This window comes from Mustelus asterias, unplaced genomic scaffold (genome assembly GCF_964213995.1).
Source record: "Mustelus asterias unplaced genomic scaffold, sMusAst1.hap1.1 HAP1_SCAFFOLD_1492, whole genome shotgun sequence".
Taxonomy (NCBI): Eukaryota; Metazoa; Chordata; class Chondrichthyes; order Carcharhiniformes; family Triakidae; genus Mustelus; species Mustelus asterias.
In genome coordinates, this window is record NW_027591437.1 from 23,466 (window position 1) to 44,617 (window position 21,152).

The following is a 21,152-nucleotide window of genomic DNA, read 5'->3' on the forward strand; positions in this document are numbered from 1 at the left end:
GAGTCTTTGTGGGGTTATGTGGAGCCTATTAGAATCATAGAATCCCTACAGTGCAGAAGGGGGCTATTTGGTCCATCGAGTCTGCACCGACCACAATCCCACCCAGGCCCTATCCCCGTAACCCCACACATTTACCCTCCCAGTTCCCTCAACACTAAGGGACAATTTAGCGTGGCCAATCCACCTTACCCGCACATAGAGTCAGAGTCATAGAGGTTTACAGCATGCAAACAGGCCCTTCGGCCCAACTTGTCCATGCCGCCCTTTTTTTAAAACCCCTAAACTAATCCCAAATGCCCGCATTTGGCCCATATCCCTCTATACCCATCTTACCCATGTAACTATCTAAATGCTTTTTAAAAGATAAAATTGTACCCGCCTCTACTACTACCTCTGGCAGCTTGTTCCAGACACTCACCACCCTCTGTGTGAAAAAATTGCCCCTCTGGATACTTTTGTATCTCTCCCCTCTCACCTTAAACCTATGCCCTCTAGTTTTAGACTCCCCTACCTTTGGGAAAAGATGTTGACTATCTACCTTGTCTATGCCCCTCATTATTTTATAGACCTCTATGAGGTCACCCCTCAACCTCCTACGCTCCAGAGAAAAAAGTCCCAGTCTGTTCAGCCTCTCCTTATAACTCAATCCATCAAGTCCCGATAGCATCCTAGTAAATCTTTTCTGCACTCTTTCTAGTTTAATAATATCCTTTCTATAATAGGGTGGCCAGAACTGCACACAGTATTCCAAGTGTGGCCTTACCAATGTCTTGGACATCTTCAACAAGACGTCCCAACTCCTGTATTCAATGTTCTGACCGATGAAACCAAGCGTGCCGAATGCCGCCTTCACCACTCTGTCCACCTGTGACTCCAATTTCAAGGAGCTATGAACATGTACCCCTAGATCCCTTTGTTCTGTAACTCTCCCCAAAGCCCATATTAGGAAAAGCTTTCCTGTTTGTTAGCCCTGATCAATCACTCAGGCATCACTAAAACCGACAATCTGGCCATTCTCACGTTGCTGTGTGTGGGATCTTGTTGTGTGCAAATTGGCTGCTGCGTTTCCGTCACTGCAACAGTGACTGTACTTTGAACAGTGCTTTATATGTGGGGTTACGGGGTAGGACCTGGGTGGGTGTAAAGTGCTTTGAGATGCCCTGAAGTTGTGAAAGGCGCTTTAGGAATGCAGATTCTTTCCAATGTCCAGAGTTATCTTGCGGTTTCTCTGTTGCTAATAAGATGCCACCTCTTTCTCCCTCCCACAGATAAATACTCCTCCCAGTTTGGGGGTGGCAGTCAGTACGCTTACTTCCATGAGGAGGATGAGACCAGCTTCCAGCTCGTGGACACTGCCCGTACGCAGAAAACCGCCTACCAGAGGAACCGCATGCGTTTTGCTCAGGTACGTACCTGGGTATGTGTGTTATTGGGTGGGGGAGGGGGTTTATTGATGCAGCACACGCAGGCGAGGGCGAGAGGCTGACAATACGTGAGCGTGTCAGCCCGTCGACACAAAATAAAAACAGCTGAGAGACCCATCAACACAGACAGCATTTCATAGAATCCCTACAGTGCAGAAGGAGGCCATTCGGCCCATCGAGTCTGCACCGACCACAATCCCACCAAGGCCCTATCCCCGTAAGGCCACATATTTACCCTGCTAGTCCCCCTGACACTAAGGGACAATTTGACTCAGCCAATCCACCAAACCCGCACATCTTTGGACTGTGGGAGGGAACTGGAGCACCCGGAGGAAACCCACGCAGACACGGGGAGAACGTGCAGACTCTGCACAGACAGTGACCCAAGGCCAAAATTGAACCCGAGTCCCTGGCGCCGTGAGGCAGCCGTGCCGACCACTGGGCCGCCCAATTGTGAAGTGAGAAGGTTTCAGCTCCGTCACCTGGGAGACGCCAGCAGTGTGACAGGAGTCGGGAGGCGGTAGCGATGGGACAGGAGGCGGGAGGCGGTAGCAGTGGGTCGGGAGGCGGTCGCGGTGGGACAGGAGGCGGGAGGCAGTAGCAGTGGGTCGGGAGGCGGTCGCGGTGGGACAGGAGGCGGGAGGCGGTAGCGATGGGACAGGAGGCGGGAGGCGGTAGCGATGGGACAGGAGGCGGGAGGCGGTAGCGATGGGACGGGAGGCGGGAGATGGTAGCGATGGGACAGGAGACGGTAGCGATGGGACAGGAGACGGTAGCGATGGGACGGGAGTCGGGAGACGGTAGCGATGGGACAGGAGTCGGGAGGCGGTAGCGGTGGGACGGGAGGCGGGAGACGGTAGTGATGGGACAGGAGACGGTAGTGATGGGACAGGAGACGGTAGCGATGGGACGGGAGATGGTAGCGATGGGACAGGAGGCGGGAGGCGGTAGCGATGGGACAGGAGTCGGGAGGCGGTAGCGATGGGACAGGAGGCGGGAGGCGGTAGTGATGGGACAGGAGTCGGGAGACGGTAGCAGTGGGTCAGGAGGCGGTCGCGGTGGGACGGGAGACGGTAGCGATGGGACAGGAGTCGGGAGGCGGTAGCAGTGGCTCGGGAGGCGGTCGCGGTGGGACGGGAGTCGGGAGACGGTAGCGATGGGACAGGAGTCGGGAGGCGGTAGCAGTGGCTCGGGAGGCGGTCGCGGTGGGACGGGAGTCGGGAGACGGTAGCGATGGGACAGGAGTCGGTAGCGATGGGGCAGGAGGCGGTAGCGATGGGACAGGAGTCGGGAGGCGGTAGCAGTGGGTCGGGAGGCGGTCGCGGTGGGACGGGAGTCGGGAGACGGTAGCGATGGGACAGGAGTCGGTAGCGATGGGGCAGGAGGCGGTAGCGATGGGACAGGAGTCGGGAGGCGGTAGCGATGGGACAGGAGTCGGGAGGCGGTAGCGATGTGACGGGAGACGGTAGCGATGGGACAGGAGGCGGGAGATGATAGCGATGGGGCAGGAGTCGGGAGACGGTAGCGATGGGACAGGAGTCGGGAGGCGGTAGCGATGGGACGGGAGATGGTAGCGATGGGATAGGAGGCGGGAGATGATAGCGATGGGGCAGGAGTCGGGAGACGGTAGCGATGGGGCAGGAGTCGGGAGGCGGTAGCGATGGGGCAGGAGGCGGTAGCGATGAGACAGGAGTCGGGAGGCGGTCGCGGTGGGACGGGAGTCGGAAGACGGTAGCGATGGGGCAGGAGTCGGGAGACGGTAGCGATGGGACGGGAGGCGGTAGCAATGGGGCGGGAGTCGGGAGGCGGTAGCGATGGGACAGGAGTCGGGACGCGGTAGCGATGGGACAGGAGTCGGGAGGCGGTCGCGGTGGGACAGGAGTCGGGAGGCGGTCGCGGTGGGACAGGAGGCGGTCGCGGTGGGACAGGAGTCGGGAGGCGGTCGCGGTGGGACAGGAGTCGGGAGGCAGTCGCGGTGGGGCAGGAGTCGGGAGGCAGTCGCGGTGGGGCAGGAGGCGGTCACGGTGGGACAGGACTTTAGCAAGTGCGGAGCCAGTGGTCATTTTGCTTGTCAGTGAGGTGGTTGTGTTACAGATTCACATCATGTTTGGTTGGACTGTGCAGACTGCCCAGGGGTAAAGCAGGTTAATAAAGTCAGAGGGAGACCTTCATGTTTCGCAGGATTGCCCTGTTTCCTGCATCCATAGAATCCTTGCACTGCGGAAAAAGGCCATTCGACCCATCAGGTCTGCACCATCCCTCCGAAAGAGCACTCTACCCAGGCCCACTCCTGTCCCCCCTACCCCAGTAAGCCCGTGACGCCACCTAACCTGCACATCTTTGGACACTAAGGGGCAATTTAGCATGACCGGCCATAAGACATAGGAGCAGAATGAGGCCACTCGGCCCATCAAGTCTGCTCCGCCATTCAATCATGGCTGATATGATTCTCATCCCTATTGTCCTGTCTTCTCCCCGTAACCCTTGATTCCCCTATTGATCAAGAACCTATCAGTGTCTTAAAGACACTCAATGACCCGGCCTCCACAGCCGTCTGTGGCAATGACTTCCACAGATTCACCACCCTCTGGCTGAAGAAATTCCTCCTCATCTCCGTTTTAAAATCCACCTAACCTGCACATCTTTGGACACTAAGGGGCAATTTAGCACGGCCAATCCACTGTGCCATCGTGCTGCCCATATCTGGGTCCCTGGCACTGTGAGGCAGCAATGCTAACCGCTGTGCCACATATTTCATGAAGGCTGCGAGGAGGTTTGGGAGATGAAACTAGGCCTCTCTCTGCGTGGGGAGACCTGCGGGTTGCGTGTGTGTGTGTGTTACAGACCGATTGTCCACAAGTAAAGTGGCTTTTCCTTAAAGAATGTATGTGCTGCTGTCGATTCAGCGCAGGGTTTAACACGGCTTCACTCTTTGCAGCAAAGAAACATGCGACGGGAGAAAGATCGGCGCCAGCTGCTGCAGTTTAACATGCAGACACTTCCTAAAAGCGCCAAGCAGAAGGAAAGGTGAGTGCTAATTTAAAATTCTTGTTCTGAGATCCAGCTCAAGCCAGGATATGAATAAATACAACATTATCCCTGTTTCCATCGTTATTGACACCTGCGTGTTTTAGAAACATAGAAACTAGAAGCAGGAGGAGGCCATTCGGCCCATCGAGCCTGCTCCGCCATTCATTATGATCATAACTAATCATCGAATCCAATATCCTGATTTCCCCCCCCCCCCCCCGATATCCCTTGATCCCTTTAGCCCCAAGAGCTATATCTAATTTCTTCTTGAAATCACACAACGTTTCGGCCTCAACTACTTTCTGTGGGAGTGAATTCCACACATTCACCACCCTCTGGGTGAAGAAATAGGTTTAATTAGGGTTTACCCCCTTATCCTCATGCTCGGAGCGCTAGCTCTGGACTCCTCCACCATTGGGAACATTCTTACTGAATCTACCCTGTCTAACCCCGTTAGAATTTTATAAGTTTCTATGAGATCCCCTCTCACTCTCAATATAATCCTAACCGATTTAGTCTCTCCTCATATGACAGACCTGCCATCCCAGGAATCAGCCTGGTAAACCTTCGCTGCGCTCCCTCTATAGCAAGGACATCCTCCCTCAGATAAGGAGACCAAAACTGCAAACAATACTCCAGGTGTGGCCTCACCAACGCCCTGTACAATTGCAGTAAAACATCCCTACTCCTGTGCCCATTTCCTTTTGCCAGTGTAAGCTGTTCTGTTGGGAGGTACGACTGCAGGATGCCGCCATGTGCTGTTGGAGGGTGTTTTGGTTTTGAAATGTTGATGCCCTCCGTTTTAATGTGTAGATGTTTGTGGCTGACTCCGGGTTAATGCAGATTTTCCCCCACCTCCAACTGTCCCTCCCAATGCTGGGTACTCGACAACACCCAACAGGATTGGGTGTTTGATTGCGAGGCTTTCCTGGGTTGGGTAATCCAGCTGATTTAATTTATTATTGTCACATGTATTGGGATACAGTGAAAAGTATTGTTTGTTTGCGTGCTATACAGACAAAGCATACCGTTCATAGAGTACGGAGGGGAGAAGGAAAGAAGAGGGTGCAGAATTTAGTGTTACAGTCATAGCTAGGGTGTAGAGCAAGATCAACTTAATATAAGGTAGATCTGTTCAAAAGTCTGACAGCAGCAGGGAAGAAGCTGTTCTTGAGTCGGTTGGTCCGTGGCCTCAGACTTTTGTATCTTTTTCCCGGCGGAAGAAGGTGGAAGAGAGAATGTCCGAGTGCAACACAGTTGTCTGGGGGACGTATTTTACACAGAGGGTGGTGGGGGCCTGGAATGCACTGCCAAGCAAGGTGATTGAGGCGGACACGCTGGGATCGTTTAAGACTCATCTAGATAGCCACATGAACAGACTGGGAATAGAGGGATACAAAAGAATGGTCTAGTTGGGCACATGAGCGGCGCAGGCTTGGAGGGCCGAAGGGCCTGTTCCTGTGCTGTATTGTTCTTTGCGTGGGGTCCTTGATTATGCCGGCTGCTTTGCCGAGGCAGCGGGAGGTGTAGACAGAGCCAATGGATGGGAGGCTGGTTTGTTGGGAGCTACATTCACGACCCTTTTGTAGTTCCTTGCGGTCTTGGTCGGAGCAGGAGCCACACCAAGCTGCGATACACCCGGAAAGGATGCTTTCTGATGCAGGGAGCACTAAGCTACCCGGGCAAATCACTCACTGGCGGCATACTCTCAGGTCTGGGGTCTTAACGGTGTAGTTTGGGATGTTCCTTTCTCCCTGAACAATTTCTGTTTCTACTCTTGCCACAGGGATCGCTTGCGTCTGCAGAAGAAATTTCAGAAGCAGTTTGGTGTCCGGCAGAAATGGGACCAGAAGAATCAGGTCAGAGTCTTAAAACTTTAGTGAAACTATGGAAGCACAATCCCCGCCTGTGTGAAGTATATACGTAGTGTCTGAGCATAGAATCAGCGAAGGAGAGGAGCCTCAGCACACTCTGTCACAGAGCTACACATGTGTGGCCTCTTATCCAGCTTCTATCAAGTTAAGGTAGCCGCACGGTTTATCGATCTGTGGCTTTGGATGTTAAATTTTGTCTGATAACCCTCCCACACGGGACCTTGGAACGTTTAATGATATTAATGGCAGGATAAATACAAGTTGTTCCAGGACCTGGCTTCAGCACAGGCAGTAAGGGAAAGGTATCCACAGGAGACTGAGTTCCAACACCGGCCTGCCGAAATCTCTTCCTGATGTGTTTTGGTTTGTCGTTAGTGGAAGTTGAGTGAGAGATTTTCCAGTTGCCTCCTTATATCTAAAGTGTGAGCCCTGCATGAGTGACGCACAGGCCCGGTCACAGCTCCTTCTGCCAGGGTCCATAACACATTCCCTGTTTGCCACATACAGCTGAAACCAAGAGATTCCTCTGTTGAGGTGCGGAGCGATTGGGAGGTGAAAGAGGAGATGGACTTCCCTCGGCTAATGAAGATGCGATACATGGAGGTGGCTGAACCCAGCGACATGTGAGTATTTTCCAGATAAACATCTCCCCTTTCCCTGACTCGCCCTCCCCCTAGCCTGACCAGCAGGCATGTGACTTTGCCATTACACTTCTTGCCCAATCACAGCAGGGTGGGCTGAGTCTTGAGAGCAGTATTGACTCTGGGAAACACTCCTGAAGTTCTGTCTCTCCGTTCTTGAGGCTCCAGAGGTTCCCTGAAATCAAAACAAACTGCCTCTGTTTTGTTCTGACCACAGTTTCAGAATTCCCATTCTCGTACACACTTCAGTGCTATGGGAGTGCCGCACTGCCGGAGGGCCAGTGCTATGGGAGTGCCGCACTGCCGGAGGGCCAGTGCTGAGGGAGTGCCGCACTGCCGGAGGGCCAGTGCTGAGGGAGTGCCGCACTGCCGGAGGGCCAGTGCTGAGGGAGTGCCGCACTGCCGGAGGGCCAGTGCAGAGGGAGTGCCGCACTGCCGGAGGGCCAGTGCTGAGGGAGTGCCGCACTGCCGGAGGGCCAGTGCTGAGGGAGTGCCGCACTGCCGGAGGGCCAGTGCTGAGGGAGTGCCGCACTGCCGGAGGGCCAGTGCTGAGGGAGTGCCGCACTGCCGGAGGGCCAGTGCTGAGGGAGTGCCGCACTGCCGGAGGGCCAGTGCTGAGGGAGTGCCGCACTGCCGGAGGGCCAGTGCTGAGGGAGTGCCGCACTGCCGGAGGGCCAGTGCTGAGGGAGCGCCACGCTCTCATTTTGGATGAGACAATAAACCAAGGCCCTATCTGCCGCCTCAAGTGGACTGTATCGAAGCAGAGTCGAAGAATTCTCCCCGGTGTCCAGATATTTATCCCTCGGCCCCTGTGACTGGAACATACAGCCCGGTCCCTGTCTAATTGCTGTGTTGTGTTCCTGTTCCCTCAGAGAGTGCTGCGGTACTCTGGAGTACTATGACAAAGCCTTCGACCGAATAACAACCCGCAACGAGAAATCACTCCGAAGCATCAAGAGGATTTTCCACACTGTCACCACCACTGACGACCCCGTCATCCGTAAGGTTAGCTCACCAATCAGGACTCGCCACAGGAGCGGGTGGCTGGAGCATTAATGCGAGGTCGATTAGTTTTAAATCTCTGACAGACCGATGTCTGCTGGATGTGGATATGAAAGGACCTGGAACCAGGGCAGGTGGATGGAGTTGAGGGTACAGGTCAGACAGAGCAGGCTCAAGGGGCTGCCTGACCTCTCCCTGTTTCTAACTCATGCAAAGTGACCACTCTTCATTTGCGTGTTATTTTTGCTGTTCGACTGTGTTGGTGACCAAATCACAAACTCCACGGAAGATTATGAAGTTAGATTAAACCCCCAACTATTTTTTTATTTTGGCATTAGTCTGAAGATAAGTTGTTTCACTCCAGGTGTTATTCTATTGACATACTAGGAAGCTTTTATCAAATCATTCTAATATTCTAACTATACAGTTTAACTATAACAAATGAGTTAGCTTAACTTTTACCAATTGAAATTCTTAAATATGACAAGATAAGATTCTTAACTGCTAATCTATCTCTATTGGTTCCAATTTAAGCAATATTCCCCATAGACTTAAACGCTTCTGCAAAATCAGTCAGCAAACAACAGAGGCTTTCAAGCTTGTACGTGGGCTGCCAGTCCTCAAGCTTTTGAACACTTCTGGAGAAAGATATAGAGAGACACATGTCATCTGACACTCAAACAGCCTCCAGAGAAAGAGAGACCACTTGCTGCTTTCAGGATCAAGCAGGGATCAAGTAGGATTCTATGATCTGTGATGTTTGAGGTGGTTGGCTGTCTCTTGTCTCACTGAACGAAAGCTTTTCCTTGTATCGAGCGTTTGGAGTGAGCCCCCCGATTGTCTCTGTGTGTCAACAGCTGGCCAAGTCTCAGGGGAACGTGTTCGCAACAGACGCCATCCTGGCCACCCTGATGTGCTGCACCAGGTCCGTCTACTCCTGGGACATCATCGTACAGCGGGTCGGGTCCAAGCTTTTCTTCGACAAACGGGACCACTCGGACTTTGGTAAGGAGACAATTGATAGATGCACGGTGCGAGATCCGTTGCGTTTTACCCCCTCCCCTGCAGCCCGCCAGCGCCACGCACAGACAAACCTCCGTAGCTTAGGAACCCTTTTTTTGTAATGTCCGCTTGATGATTGGATCCGATGGTCAGAGAGTTGGATGTGCGCTGTGGCCATGTGTTAACTTGCTCTTTTTATCATTCAGATCTCCTAACGGTCAGCGAGACAGCGAACGAACCCCCACAAGATGAAGGGAATTCTTTCAATTCTCCCCGTAACTTAGCCATGGAGGCCACTTACATCAACCACAACTTTTCTCAGCAATGCCTGAAGATGGTGAGAAAAGGGACATCAAATGACGTAAGCGGCTGCTCTCCAAATGTGATATAATTCTGATGTAACCCTCGAGTTATTGTTTAAAAGGTGCCAAAGTTTCATAAAGTACTGTTCAGGCTTAGGCTGGAGAACACTCGATTTAATTTATTATTGTCACACGTATTGGGATACAGCGAAAAGTATTGTTTCTTGCGCGCTGTGCAGACAGAGCATACCGTTCATGGGGTACATAGGGGAGAGTGCAGAATGTAGTACCGTTTTCAAAGCACAGAACGAGAGTAATGGATAGAATTTGAGGGTATGCTGGGGACAGCTCGCAAGAAGGCGCCACCTCGGACCCCTCATTCAGTTGACGGCACCCAATCATCGACATAGCAGCTAACAGCAAAACTGTGCAGACTCAGCTAAGTAAGAATGTGTCTGTCCGATTGTCTTGACAGTGAATGAGAAAACTGAGTCAGTAAGATGCCGGTTGTCGAAACCTCGACTTCCAAGTTTGACTTTACCACAAACACGCATTAACACAAGACACTTAACAGACAGATTGTCTTTATTTTACTTGCCAGCAAGGGGGGAGGTTCTTGACACAATGGGTCAGAGTCACCGGACAAAGAAAATCTTCCTGGTTTATACAATTCTGCAGCTCACAGTCAGTTGGACACAATCCAATCGAAAGTGTTACAAATGTCATACTTTACGTATTGATCCAATAGAAAAAGTACTGAAGCACCCTGATCTATGAGATCACGATACCTCGTGGGATGCCCCAATATATCATCCCTAAACCCGTCCTCTCGTCTCTTAGTCAGACATCATGTCTCTATTTTTGATCGCAGCCTCACAAAGAATCTTCTCTGAAACAGTCTCACATGGGCACCCTTTCATTGATAAAAGGGGGCCTACAAAAGCCATTAGTATTTTCTGGCCTTGTCAGTGAAGTTAGCTGAATCTCTAAGGGATGTGGTCAACTCATCTTGCCTTCAGGATATTTCCCAATAATGAAACCCATGTATATGTTGCTTATCAATTCAATGACTGAGCTTTTTAATCACTGCGTACAATTTCCAGGGGTATCATCATGTTACCATTAATCCTTATCAGTTCCCACTAAGTCCCCCACCATAACCCTTCCATTAGCTCCGACATTAATATCTTTCTGACTCTTGTTTTGATGAGAAACTGTGAAGGCAGCTTCATTAAAACTCACTTTTGTATCGGTTGTTTCTGATAAGGTGTCTGGTGAGGCAATTAAGTCTCCTTTGTGGCCTTGTGGTTCCATCGGTTGGGTGCTTTAAAGGACTGTATCCAACATATGTTTGGTATCAGAAACCCTACAGTGCAGAAAGGAGCAACTCCCCCAAAGGAGCACACTCTGTAACTGCATCAAAGTTTCTTTGTTTAATTTCTAAAAATATATATGTGTGGACTAATTAAAGGTATTACATGTAGCTTTAAAACTACAAAGTATTTAAAACATCTAATTACAATTACGAACAAACTTACTCCCCATTGAGAAAGTGAATTCTACATCTAATTGATTAAACAAAAACCCCAGCAGAGTCTGGTAATCTTATAGTAGCCCTTTTCTATCTTGCTACACAGTGGGAATGTGTGAGCGGGCCAAAGAGATAGAGGGGCAGAATTTAGAAGATTCAGGGTGGTTGGATTCAAGTTTTTTTAAGGATATTCCGGGGGAGCGTTAGAGAGAAACGACTTCTGCGAGTTGCAGAGTTTAGAATTCTACGTAGGGCCTAAAAATTAGCCAGACCTTTCAGGAGTGAAATTCTGCACACGCACAGTGAGAGGGGTTTGGAACTCTCCGCTGCAGGTGGCAATTGGTGCAAGATCAATGGTTAATTTTAAATCTGAGATTGAGAATATTTTTGGACATCAAGAATCGTAAAGAATCCAGGGAAATGCTGGAACGAGGTCAGTGATCAGCCCTGATCTCGTTGAACGAGGGGAATCGTAGAATCCCTACAGCGCAGAAAGAGGCCATTCGGCCCCTCGAGCCTGCACCGACCACAATCCCACCCAGGCCCTATCCCCGTAACCCCGCACATTTACCCTGCTAATCCCCCTGACACTAAGGGGCAATTTAGCGTGGCCAATCCACCTAACCCACACGTTTTCAGACTGTGGGAGGAAACCGGAGCACCCGGAGGAAACCCACGCAGACACGGGGAGAACGTGCAGACTCCACGCAGACAGTCACCCGAGGCTGGAATTGAACCTGGGTCCCTGGCGCTGTGAGGCAGCAATGCTAACCACTGTGTCACCGGAATGTTTGCTGAGTGACTCCTGTTCCCAAGTGTTGTGGGAAAAATCCACTAGTAGTCAGACTTCGAGATTCAGAAAATACGATTTATTAAACGGAGCTCCGTGGAGACAAGGTACTTGGTCTGTAGCAAACCTTCTCTCAATTGTATGCCGGGAGCGGTTCAATTTTATACCCTTTACACAATGGGTAAACCGGTGATTCGAACATTATCACATTGTTTAAGTGAGTACAAGTATTTAACATTTTATGAATGGGTACATTTCCCCATGTTTACAAGAGTACAAACATGTATAGACATTTAGCATTTTATGAATGGGTACGTCTCCTTATGTCTGTATCTATCAATGGCTAGTTTCGTCTCGTTCAGGTGCTAATCGGTTCCCTCACATTCATATTTCCCGCCTTCCTTTAACATTAATCTAAGCTCTTTGTTTTGGGGTTTCCTTATCTTAAAAGATGTCTTGACCCCTGGCTTTGGCTTCCTGAGGTGTTTGTTTGCTATGAGTCACTGTCTGTGATTTGGAAATGGCTTGTCTGTTAGGTTTTTCTGAACAGCAGGAGCCTGTGTCTGCTCTTTTGGCTTTCCCAGTTAACCCTTTATGTGCCAGGCAGCCATTTTAGAGTGTGCTTTCTTGTATTGCCATTTTAGAGTGTGCCCCCCTTGTATTTTCCCCTTTACACCAAGTTCCTCAAATGAAAAGCAGAGCAGCACAGAGGGAGCGAGAGAGAGAGATCGATGTGAGTAGGAGAGAAAAGCAGTTGTTACGGGAAGAATTCTGTTTCTGTGTCTGACTTCACCAGTAATTCAGAATTCAGTCAAATATATTTTTTAACACCATACATGGAGGGAGTGAGCTAATGTGCATCTCATTTCATTTTAACTGGATGTAGTTTTAATCCTGTTGAAACTAAATATCACTCATCAATAGCTGGTCAGTATCATTGATGAACTAACACAGTAGGGACGGCACGGTGGCACAGTGGTTAGCACTGCTGCCTCACAGCTCCAGGGACCTGGGTTCAATTCCGGCCTTGGGTCACTGTCTGTGTGGAGTTTGCACATTCTCCCCGTGCCTGCGTGGGTTTCCTCCGGGTGCTCCGGTTTCCTCCCACACTCCAAAGATGTGCGGGTTAGGTTGATTGGCCATGCTAAATTCTCCCTTAGTGTCCCGGGATGCGTAGGTTAGAGGGATTAGCGGGGTAGATAACTGGGGCTACGGGTATAGGGCCTGGGTGGGATTGTGGTTGGTTCAGACTCGATGGGCCGAATGGCCTCCTTCTGCACTGTAGGGTTTCTATGATCATTCATCAGTAGCTGATCAATAGCTCTCATCAATAGCTGTTTAAACTGTTTGAAGAATATTTATTTTGCCTAAACAACAAAAAAGAGCGCACATCGCAGTTTATTGGATGTGAAGTGGTTTGCAATGTTCCGACAGGAATCGTAAAGTCTGCATGTGAATAACGCAGGGTTTTGTTCCTGTGTTTCTCAGGCTTGTTTTGGGATGAGACAGATTCTCTTGGTAACCTTTGTCCAGCGGAGTCTTTCCTGGGATTGGAAAGGCTGGAATATTATCTGGAGTTTGGGTCCTTTGGGGTGTGTAGGCGCTCACTGGCTGTCAGCTTGCTGTCTCTTAGGCTTGGGGCATTTTTCTTCAGTGATTTTAGTTTCTGCCATGTCAACAGTTCACACTCTGCTTTCTCTTTCCCTCTCCCTGTTTTGCTCTCTAGGGCGTTGAGAAGTACAAGTTCCCGAATCCAAACCCCTTTGTGGAGGATGACGTGGATAAGAACGAGGTGGCTTCAGTAGGATACAGGTGGGGGAAGGGAACCTGTTCACTCCCAGTCCTGTGAGCGTGTGAATGACGTCTGTGTGAACTCGCTGGACCTGATCCTGCGATGAATGACAATGTGAAGGATGGCTTGGGCGAGTGACTGAGCGTGAGGCGAGACGCTGCATCCTGCAGCAAGTCCCCTAGAATCTTCCATTTAGCACCGATGGCACCGTTTAATTTTACTTGGTGTAAAAGGAGTTGTAAATTCAGATCGTGACATCGGTTTTTACAGAACAGAATCAGGCCATTCAGCCCACCAGGCCTGTGCTGTTCGTTAAGGTGTCTTGGTTGTTGATGAGAAGCACTGGGTGATGAGGTCCTGGGTATGAACGCCATGGGGGCGATCAAGACTGGTTCCTGGCAGTGAACAGCTCTGGGACTGCCATTGGAATCCGCCAGCACCTGCCAGCAATCCCCACGGTTTTTCCGAATGTTGATTCTCGGGATATAGGCATCGCTGGCGAGGTCGACATTTACTGCACATCCCCGGGTTGCCCTGGTGGTGGTGGTGGTGAGCTGCTCCGAACGGTTTAATACAACTGTGCGGCCACTACAAAGGGCAGTTAAACTCTGCGTGGAGTCTGCACGTTCTCCTCGTGTCTGAGTGGGTTTCCTCCGGGTGCTCCGGTTTCCTCCCACAGTCCGAAAGATGTGCGGGTTAGGTGGATTGGCCGTGCTAAATTGCCCCTTAGTGTCGGGAACTAGGGTGGGATTGTGGTTGGTGCAGGCTGGATGGGCTGAATGGCCTCCTGCACTGTAGGATTCTGTGATTAAGAGTCAACCACATTGGTGTGGATCCAACATCACTCATGGGCCCGGACTGGGGGAAGGGAAAGCAGAAATCTCTCACGGTTTTCTTAATGACAGTCTGACAGTTTCATGGTCACTTTACTGATCCCAGCTTTGGATTTGGACATGTTAAATTCACACACTCAACTTGGATGGTGGGTTTTGAACTCTTGTTTTCTGGATTATTTGTTCAGTATCGTGACCACAGCACTGCCATGCCCTGAGTTATAATCCTACTGACTACGCTGTTTAAATCCTAGGGCAGCACAATGGCACAGTAGTTAGCACTGCTGCCTCTCAGCGCCAGGGACCCAGGTTCAATTCCCGGCTTGGGTCACTGTCTATGTGGAATCTGCACATTCTCCCCGTGTCTGCGTGGGTTTCCCCGGGTGCTCCGGTTTCCTCCCACAGTCCGAAAGATGTGCGGGTTAGGTGGATTGGCCACGCTAAATTGCCCCTTTGTGTCAGAGGATCTATGATGTGGAGATGCCGGCGTTGGGACTGGGGTAAACACAGTAAGAAGTCTCAACACCAGGTTAAAGTCCAACAGGTTTATTTGGTAGCAAATGCCATTAGCTTTCGGAGCGCTGCTCCTTCGTCAGGTGAGTGGGAGTTCTGTTCACAAACAGGGCATATAAAGACACAAACTCAATTTACAAATTAATGATTGGAATACGAGTCTTTACAGCTAATCAAGTCTTACAGGTACAGACAATGTGAGTGGAGAGAGGGTTAAGCACAGGTTAAAGAGATGTGTATTGTCTCCAGACAGGACAGTTAGTGAGATTTTGCAAGTCCAGGCAAGTCGTGGGGGTTACAGATAGTGTGACATGAACCCAAGATCCCGGTTGAGGCCGTCCTCGCGTGCAGAGCTAGCCAGGATCTAGCCAGGGTAAGTGCATGGGGTTATGGGAATAATGCCTGGGTGGGATTGTGGTCGGTGCAGGCCCGATGGGCTGAATAGCCTCGTTCTACACTGTAGGGGGTTCTATGATTCTAAGTGAATGATGTCCTTGTAAGTGTAGCAGTGTGTCTCCCTCCTCCCGACTTACTCAGTTCTCTCGCTTCCCGCAGGTATCGGAGGTGGAAGCTGGGAGAGGACATCGACCTGATTGTGCGATGTGAGCATGATGGCGTCATGACGGGCGCCAATGGCGAAGTGTCGTTCATCAATGTCAAGACTCTGAACGAGTGGGACTCGCGGGTAGGGGCCGGGATCATGCACAATGCCGCAATCTGCTAATAATTTCTCAGGGTCAATATTGGGGCCCTTTTGGTGTGTCAGTATTTACAGGGGGTCCCCGGGGGGTGTGTCAGTATTTACAGGGGGTCCCCGGGGGGTGTGTCAGTATTGACGGGTCCTTGGGGAGTGTGTCAGTATTTACGGGGCGGCACGGTAGCACAGTGGTTAGCACTGCTGCTTCACAGCTCCAGAGTCTCGGGTTCGATTCCCGGCTCGGGTCACTGTCTGTGTGGAGTTTGTACATTCTCCTCGTGTCTGCGTGGGTTTCCTCCGGGTGCTCCGGTTTCCTCCCACAGTCCAAAGATGTGCGGGTTAGGTTGATTGGCCAGGTTAAAAATTGCCCCTTAGAGTCCTGGGATGTGTAGATTAGCGGGTAAAATATGTGGGGGTAGGGCCTGGGTGGGATTGTGATCGGTGCAGACTCGATGGGCCGAATGGCCTCCTTCTGCACTGTAGGGTTTCTATGATTTCTATGACCCCGGGGAGTGTGTCAGTATTTACAGGGGGACCCCGGGGGGTGTGTCAGTATTGACGGGTCCCTGGGGAGTGTGTCCGTTTCGACAGGGGGTCCCCAGGGAGTGTGTCAGTATTTACAGGGGGGTCCCTGGGGAGTGTGTCAGTATTTACAGGGGTTCCCCGGGGAGTGTGTCAGTATTTACAGGGGGTCCCCGGGTGTGTGTCAGTATTTACAGGGGGTCCCCGGGTGTGTGTCAGTATTTGCAGGGGGTCCCCGGGTGTGTGTCAGTATTTACAGGTGTTCCCCGGGGAGTGTGTCAGTATTTACAGGGGGTCCCCGGGTGTGTGTAGTATTTACAGGGGACCCCCGGGGAGTGTGTCCGTTTTGACAGGGGGTCCCCGGGGAGTGTGTCCATATTGACAGGGGGTCCCCGGGGAGTGTGTCAGTATTTACATGGGGGTCCCCGGGGAGTGTGTCAGTATTTACAGGGGGGTCCCTGGGGAGTGTGTCAGTATTTACAGGTGTTCCCCGGGGAGTGTGTCAGTATTTATAGGGGGTCCCCGGGTGTGTGTCAGTATTTACAGGGGGTTCTCGGGGAGCGTGTCAGTATTTACAGGGGTTCCCCGGGGGAGTGTGTCAGTTTTTACAGTGGGTCCCCGGGGGAGTGTGTCAGTATTTACAGTGGGTCCCCGGGAGTGTGTCAGTATTTACAGGGGTACCAGGGGAATGTGTCAGTATTTACAGGGGTACCAGGGGAGTGTGTCAGTATTTACAGTGGGTCCCCGGGTAGTGTGTCAGTATTTACAGTGGATCCCCAGGGAGTGTGTCAGAATTTACAGGGGGTCCCCAGGGAGTGTCAGTATTTACAGGGGGTTCCCGGGGAGTGTGTCAGTATTTACAGGGGTACCTGAGGAGTGTGCCAGTATTTACAGGGGTTCCCCGGGGGAGTATGTCAGTATTTACAGGAGTCCCCGGGGAGTATGTCAGTATTTACAGGAGTCCCCGGGGAGTGTGTCAGTATTTACAGTGGGTCCCCAGGGAGTGTGTCAGTATTTACAGGGGGTTCCCGGGGAGCGTCAGTATTTACAGGGGGTTCCCGGGGAGTGTGACAGTATTTACAGGGAGTCCCCGGGGAGTGTGACAGTATTTACAGGGAGTCCCCGGAGAGTGTGTCAGTATTTACAGGGGTACCAGAGGAGTGTGTCAGTATTTACAGGGAGTCCCGGGGGAGTGTGACAGTATTTACAGGGGGTCTCCGGAGAGTGTGTCAGTATTTACAGGGGTACCAGGGGAGTGTGTCAGTATTTACAGTGGGTCCCTGGGGAGTGTGTCAGTATTTACAGTTCGTCCCTGGGGAGTGTGTCAGTATTTACAGGGGGGTCCCCAGGGAGTGTGTCAGTATTTACAGTGGGTCCCCGGGGAGTGGGTCTGTATTTACAGGAGGTCCCCGGGGAGTGTGTCAGTATTTACAGGGGGTCCCCGGGTAGTGTGTCAGTATTACAGAATGCCCTGGATTGACACAGACAACATGTCGATGGTTTAAGTGAGTGACTGGATAATGCAGTAGTTTTTAGCGATTAGATAGTTTGCTAAATGTGTTAAAATAACTTGTCTGGCCTTTTTTTGAGTGGATGGTGGAGTAGTAAGTTTTAAGGTCAGTGTTCCTGGCGTATCGCGGGGAGCTGCAGCCTGTCTGGAGGAGACTGAATTTCTCTATCTCTGTGCAGTACTGTAACGGGGTGGACTGGCGCCAGAAGCTAGATTCGCAGAGGGGAGCTGTCCTCGCCACTGAGCTGAAGAATAACAGCTATAAGCTGGCTCGCTGGACCTGCTGTGCACTGCTGGCTGGATCAGAGTATCTGAAACTCGGGTAAGGAAGAACAAAGAAAATTACAGCACAGGAACAGGCCCTTCGGCTTTCCAAGCCTGCACCGACCATGCTGCCCGACCGAACTAAAACCACCTACCCTTCCGGGGACCATATCCCTCTATTCCCATCCTATTCATGTATTTGTCCAGACGCCCCTTAAAAGTCATTATTGTATCTGCTTCCACTACCTCCCCCTCAGCCAGGTCCAGGCACCCACCTGGAAGCTGGACCCAGATGCTGTCATCTAACAGTTCTTTTTTAACACAAAATCTCCAGTGTAGATGAAGCCAGTGCATCATTTTGTGTTTAATTCTCAAACATCATGTCTGAGAGGTGGTTCCACTTTGTTGCAAACATTCTTCTCCGTTGTGGCTACACTGTCAGAGGGTCAGTACTGAGGGAGTGCCACACTGTCAGAGGGTCAGTACTGAGGGAGTGCCGCACTGTCAGAGGGTCAGTACTGAGGGAGTGCCGCACTGTCAGAGGGTCAGTACTGAGGGAGTGCCTCATTGTCAGAGGGTCAGTGCTGAGGGAGTGCCGCACTGTCAGAGGGTCAGTACTGAGGGAGTGCCGCACTGTCAGAGGGTCAGTACTGAGGGAGTGCCGCACTGTCAGAGGGTCAGTACTGAGGGAGTGCCGCACTGTCAGAGGGTCAGTACTGAGGGAGTGCCGCACTGTCAGAGGGTCAGTACTGAGGGAGTGCCACACTGTCAGAGGGTCAGTACTGAGGGAGTGCCTCATTGTCAGAGGGTCAGTGCTGAGGGAGTGCCGCACTGTCAGAGGGTCAGTCCTGAGGGAGTGCCTCATTGTCAGAGGGTCAGTGCTGAGGGAGTGCCTCATTGTCAGAGGGTCAGTGCTGAGGGAGTGCCGCACTGTCAGAGGGTCAGTACTGAGGGAGTGCCTCATTGTCAGAGGGTCAGTGCTGAGGGAGTGCCGCACTGTCAGAGGGTCAGTACTGAGGGAGTGCCGCACTGTCAGAGGGTCAGTACTGAGGGAGTGCCTCATTGTCAGAGGGTCAGTGCTGAGGGAGTGCCGCACTGTCAGAGGGTCAGTACTGAGGGAGTGCCTCATTGTCAGAGGGTCAGTGCTGAGGGAGTGCCGCACTGTCAGAGGGTCAGTACTGAGGGAGTGCCGCACTGTCAGAGGGTCAGTACTGAGGGAGTGCCGCACTGTCAGAGGGTCAGTACTGAGGGAGTGCCTCATTGTCAGAGGGTCAGTGCTGAGGGAGTGCCGCACTGTCAGAGGGTCAGTACTGAGGGAGTGCCTCATTGTCAGAGGGTCAGTACTGAGGGAGTGCCGCACTGTCAGAGGGTCAGTACTGAGAGTGCCGCACTGTCAGAGGGTCAGTACTGAGGGAGTGCCTCATTGTCAGAGGGTCAGTGCTGAGGGAGTGCCGCACTGTCAGAGGGTCAGCACTGAGGGAGTGCCGCACTGTCAGAGGGTCAGTACTGAGGGAGTGCCTCATTGTCAGAAGGTCAGTACTGAGGGAGTGCCACACTGTCATTTTGGCACTGTGATTCATTTTGGTAGGACTAATTTAAATGTGGATTACAGGGTCAAAGGTAGGGTTCTGAAGACTGTGGAGGAACAGAGAGATCTTGGGGTCCGATCTCTAAAGGTTGCCACTCAAGTGGATAGAGCTGTGAAGAAGGCCTATAGTGTGTTAGCTTTTATTAACAGGGGGTTGGAGTTTAAGAGCCGTGGGGTTGTGCTGCAACTGTACAGGACCTTGGTGAGACCACATTTGGAATATTGTGTGCAGTTCTGGTCACTTCACTATAAGAAGGATGTGGAAGCGCTGGAAAGAGTGCAGAGGAGATTTACCAGGATGCTGCTTGGTTTGGAGGGTAGGCCTTATGAGGAAAGGTTGAGGGAGCTAGGGCTGTTCTCTGGAGCGGCGGAGGCTGAGGGGAGACTTAATAGAGGTTTATAAAATGATGAAGGGGATAGATAGAGTGAACGTTCAAAGACTATTTCCTCGGGTGGGTGGAGCTATTACAAGGGGGCATAACTATAGGGTTCATGGTGGGAGATATAGGAAGGATATCAGAGGTAGGTTCTTTACGCAGAGAGTGGTTGGGGTGTGGAATGGACTGCCTGCAGTGATAGTGGAGTCAGACACTTTAGGAACATTTAAGCGGTTATTGGATAGGCACATGGAGCACTCCAAGATGATAGGGAGTGGGATAGCTTGATCTTGGTTTCAGATAAAGCTTGGCACAACATGGTGGGCCGAAGGGCCTGTTCTGTGCTGTTCTGTTCTATGTTCTATGTCAGAGGGTCAGTACTGAGGGAGTGCCGCACTGTCAGAGGGTCAGTACTGAGGGAGTGCCGCACTGTCAGAGGGTCAGTACTGAGGGAGTGCCGCACTGTCAGAGGGTCAGTACTGAGGGAGTGCCGCACTGTCAGAGGGTCAGTACTGAGGGAGTGCCGCACTGTCAGAGGGTCAGTACTGAGGGAGTGCCGCACTGTCAGAGGTTCAGTACTGAGGGAGTGCTGTTTGTAAAAGATCCTGTGACTATTGGAAGATGATCAGGGAGTTCTTCCTGGGGTCAATATTTATCCTGTGTATGAAATACCTTTCTTTCTCACGGTATCGTGATCCCATCTGCTGCTGCTGCTTCCTCCTCCAACGCACAGGCTCTCAAAATACCAGCAAAAGTAAGGCACTCGGAGCCAGAACGGTCAAACCCTGAGCTCCCTCAGTCACTGCACAGTGTGTTACTGCAGTGACTGGCGTTAAATCTGTGACTCAGACAGTGACTCACCCTCCCTCTCTGTGTTTCTGTTGAAAGGTATGTGTCTCGATTCCACATCAAGGATTCCTCTCGCCATGTGATCCTGGGCACCCAGCAGTTCAAACCCAACGAGTTTGCCAGTCAGATTAACCTGAGCATGGAGAATGCCTGGGGAATCCTGCGCTGTGTGATTGACATCTGCATGAAGCTGGAGGAGGGCAAGTACCTCATCCTGAAAGACCCCAACAAGGTGAGCTCGTGTGGGCGTGCGTGTGTGTATGTGGCTCCACCGTGGGGTAATACGGGGGGGGACCCAGTTGCTTCAGTGTCTGGTTCCTGCTGTGACCTGTTTAACGGGAAGCTACAAACGTGAGGGTGAAAGGAATAGACAGTTATGATAAGGCGAGATGCCGTAGGATGGGGCGGGAAGTATGTGTAGAGAATAAACATGGACTCGTTGAGCTGAATGGCCGGTGACAGGAATTCTGTGCAATCAGTGCAGGCAGATTTTCCCGTGTTTCTGAGAGTCCACATTTCAATGGGAATCTGAATTATCCGACATGATTGGGGGCAGTTGTGTGCACCTTCCTGTCGGATTTCACACTCTGCGATCTCTCGCTGCCCCGCTG

The 21,152-nt window shown here is 51.5% G+C and overlaps 1 protein-coding gene across 1 annotated transcript in view; it reads left to right on the forward strand.

Moving 5' to 3' along the window:
* Positions 1 to 21,152, forward strand: part of eif3d (eukaryotic translation initiation factor 3, subunit D) — a 34,942-nt gene that overhangs the window by 11,499 nt on the left and 2,291 nt on the right. Inside the window, exons 4-14 of the mRNA XM_078206417.1 lie at positions 1,269 to 1,405; positions 4,363 to 4,451; positions 6,241 to 6,313; positions 6,836 to 6,951; positions 7,842 to 7,974; positions 8,829 to 8,976; positions 9,180 to 9,334; positions 13,323 to 13,408; positions 15,290 to 15,419; positions 17,643 to 17,785; positions 20,581 to 20,773. Of these exons, the coding sequence (XP_078062543.1) occupies positions 1,269 to 1,405; positions 4,363 to 4,451; positions 6,241 to 6,313; positions 6,836 to 6,951; positions 7,842 to 7,974; positions 8,829 to 8,976; positions 9,180 to 9,334; positions 13,323 to 13,408; positions 15,290 to 15,419; positions 17,643 to 17,785; positions 20,581 to 20,773 (1,403 nt within the window). The remainder of the gene's footprint in view (positions 1 to 1,268; positions 1,406 to 4,362; positions 4,452 to 6,240; positions 6,314 to 6,835; positions 6,952 to 7,841; positions 7,975 to 8,828; positions 8,977 to 9,179; positions 9,335 to 13,322; positions 13,409 to 15,289; positions 15,420 to 17,642; positions 17,786 to 20,580; positions 20,774 to 21,152) is intronic.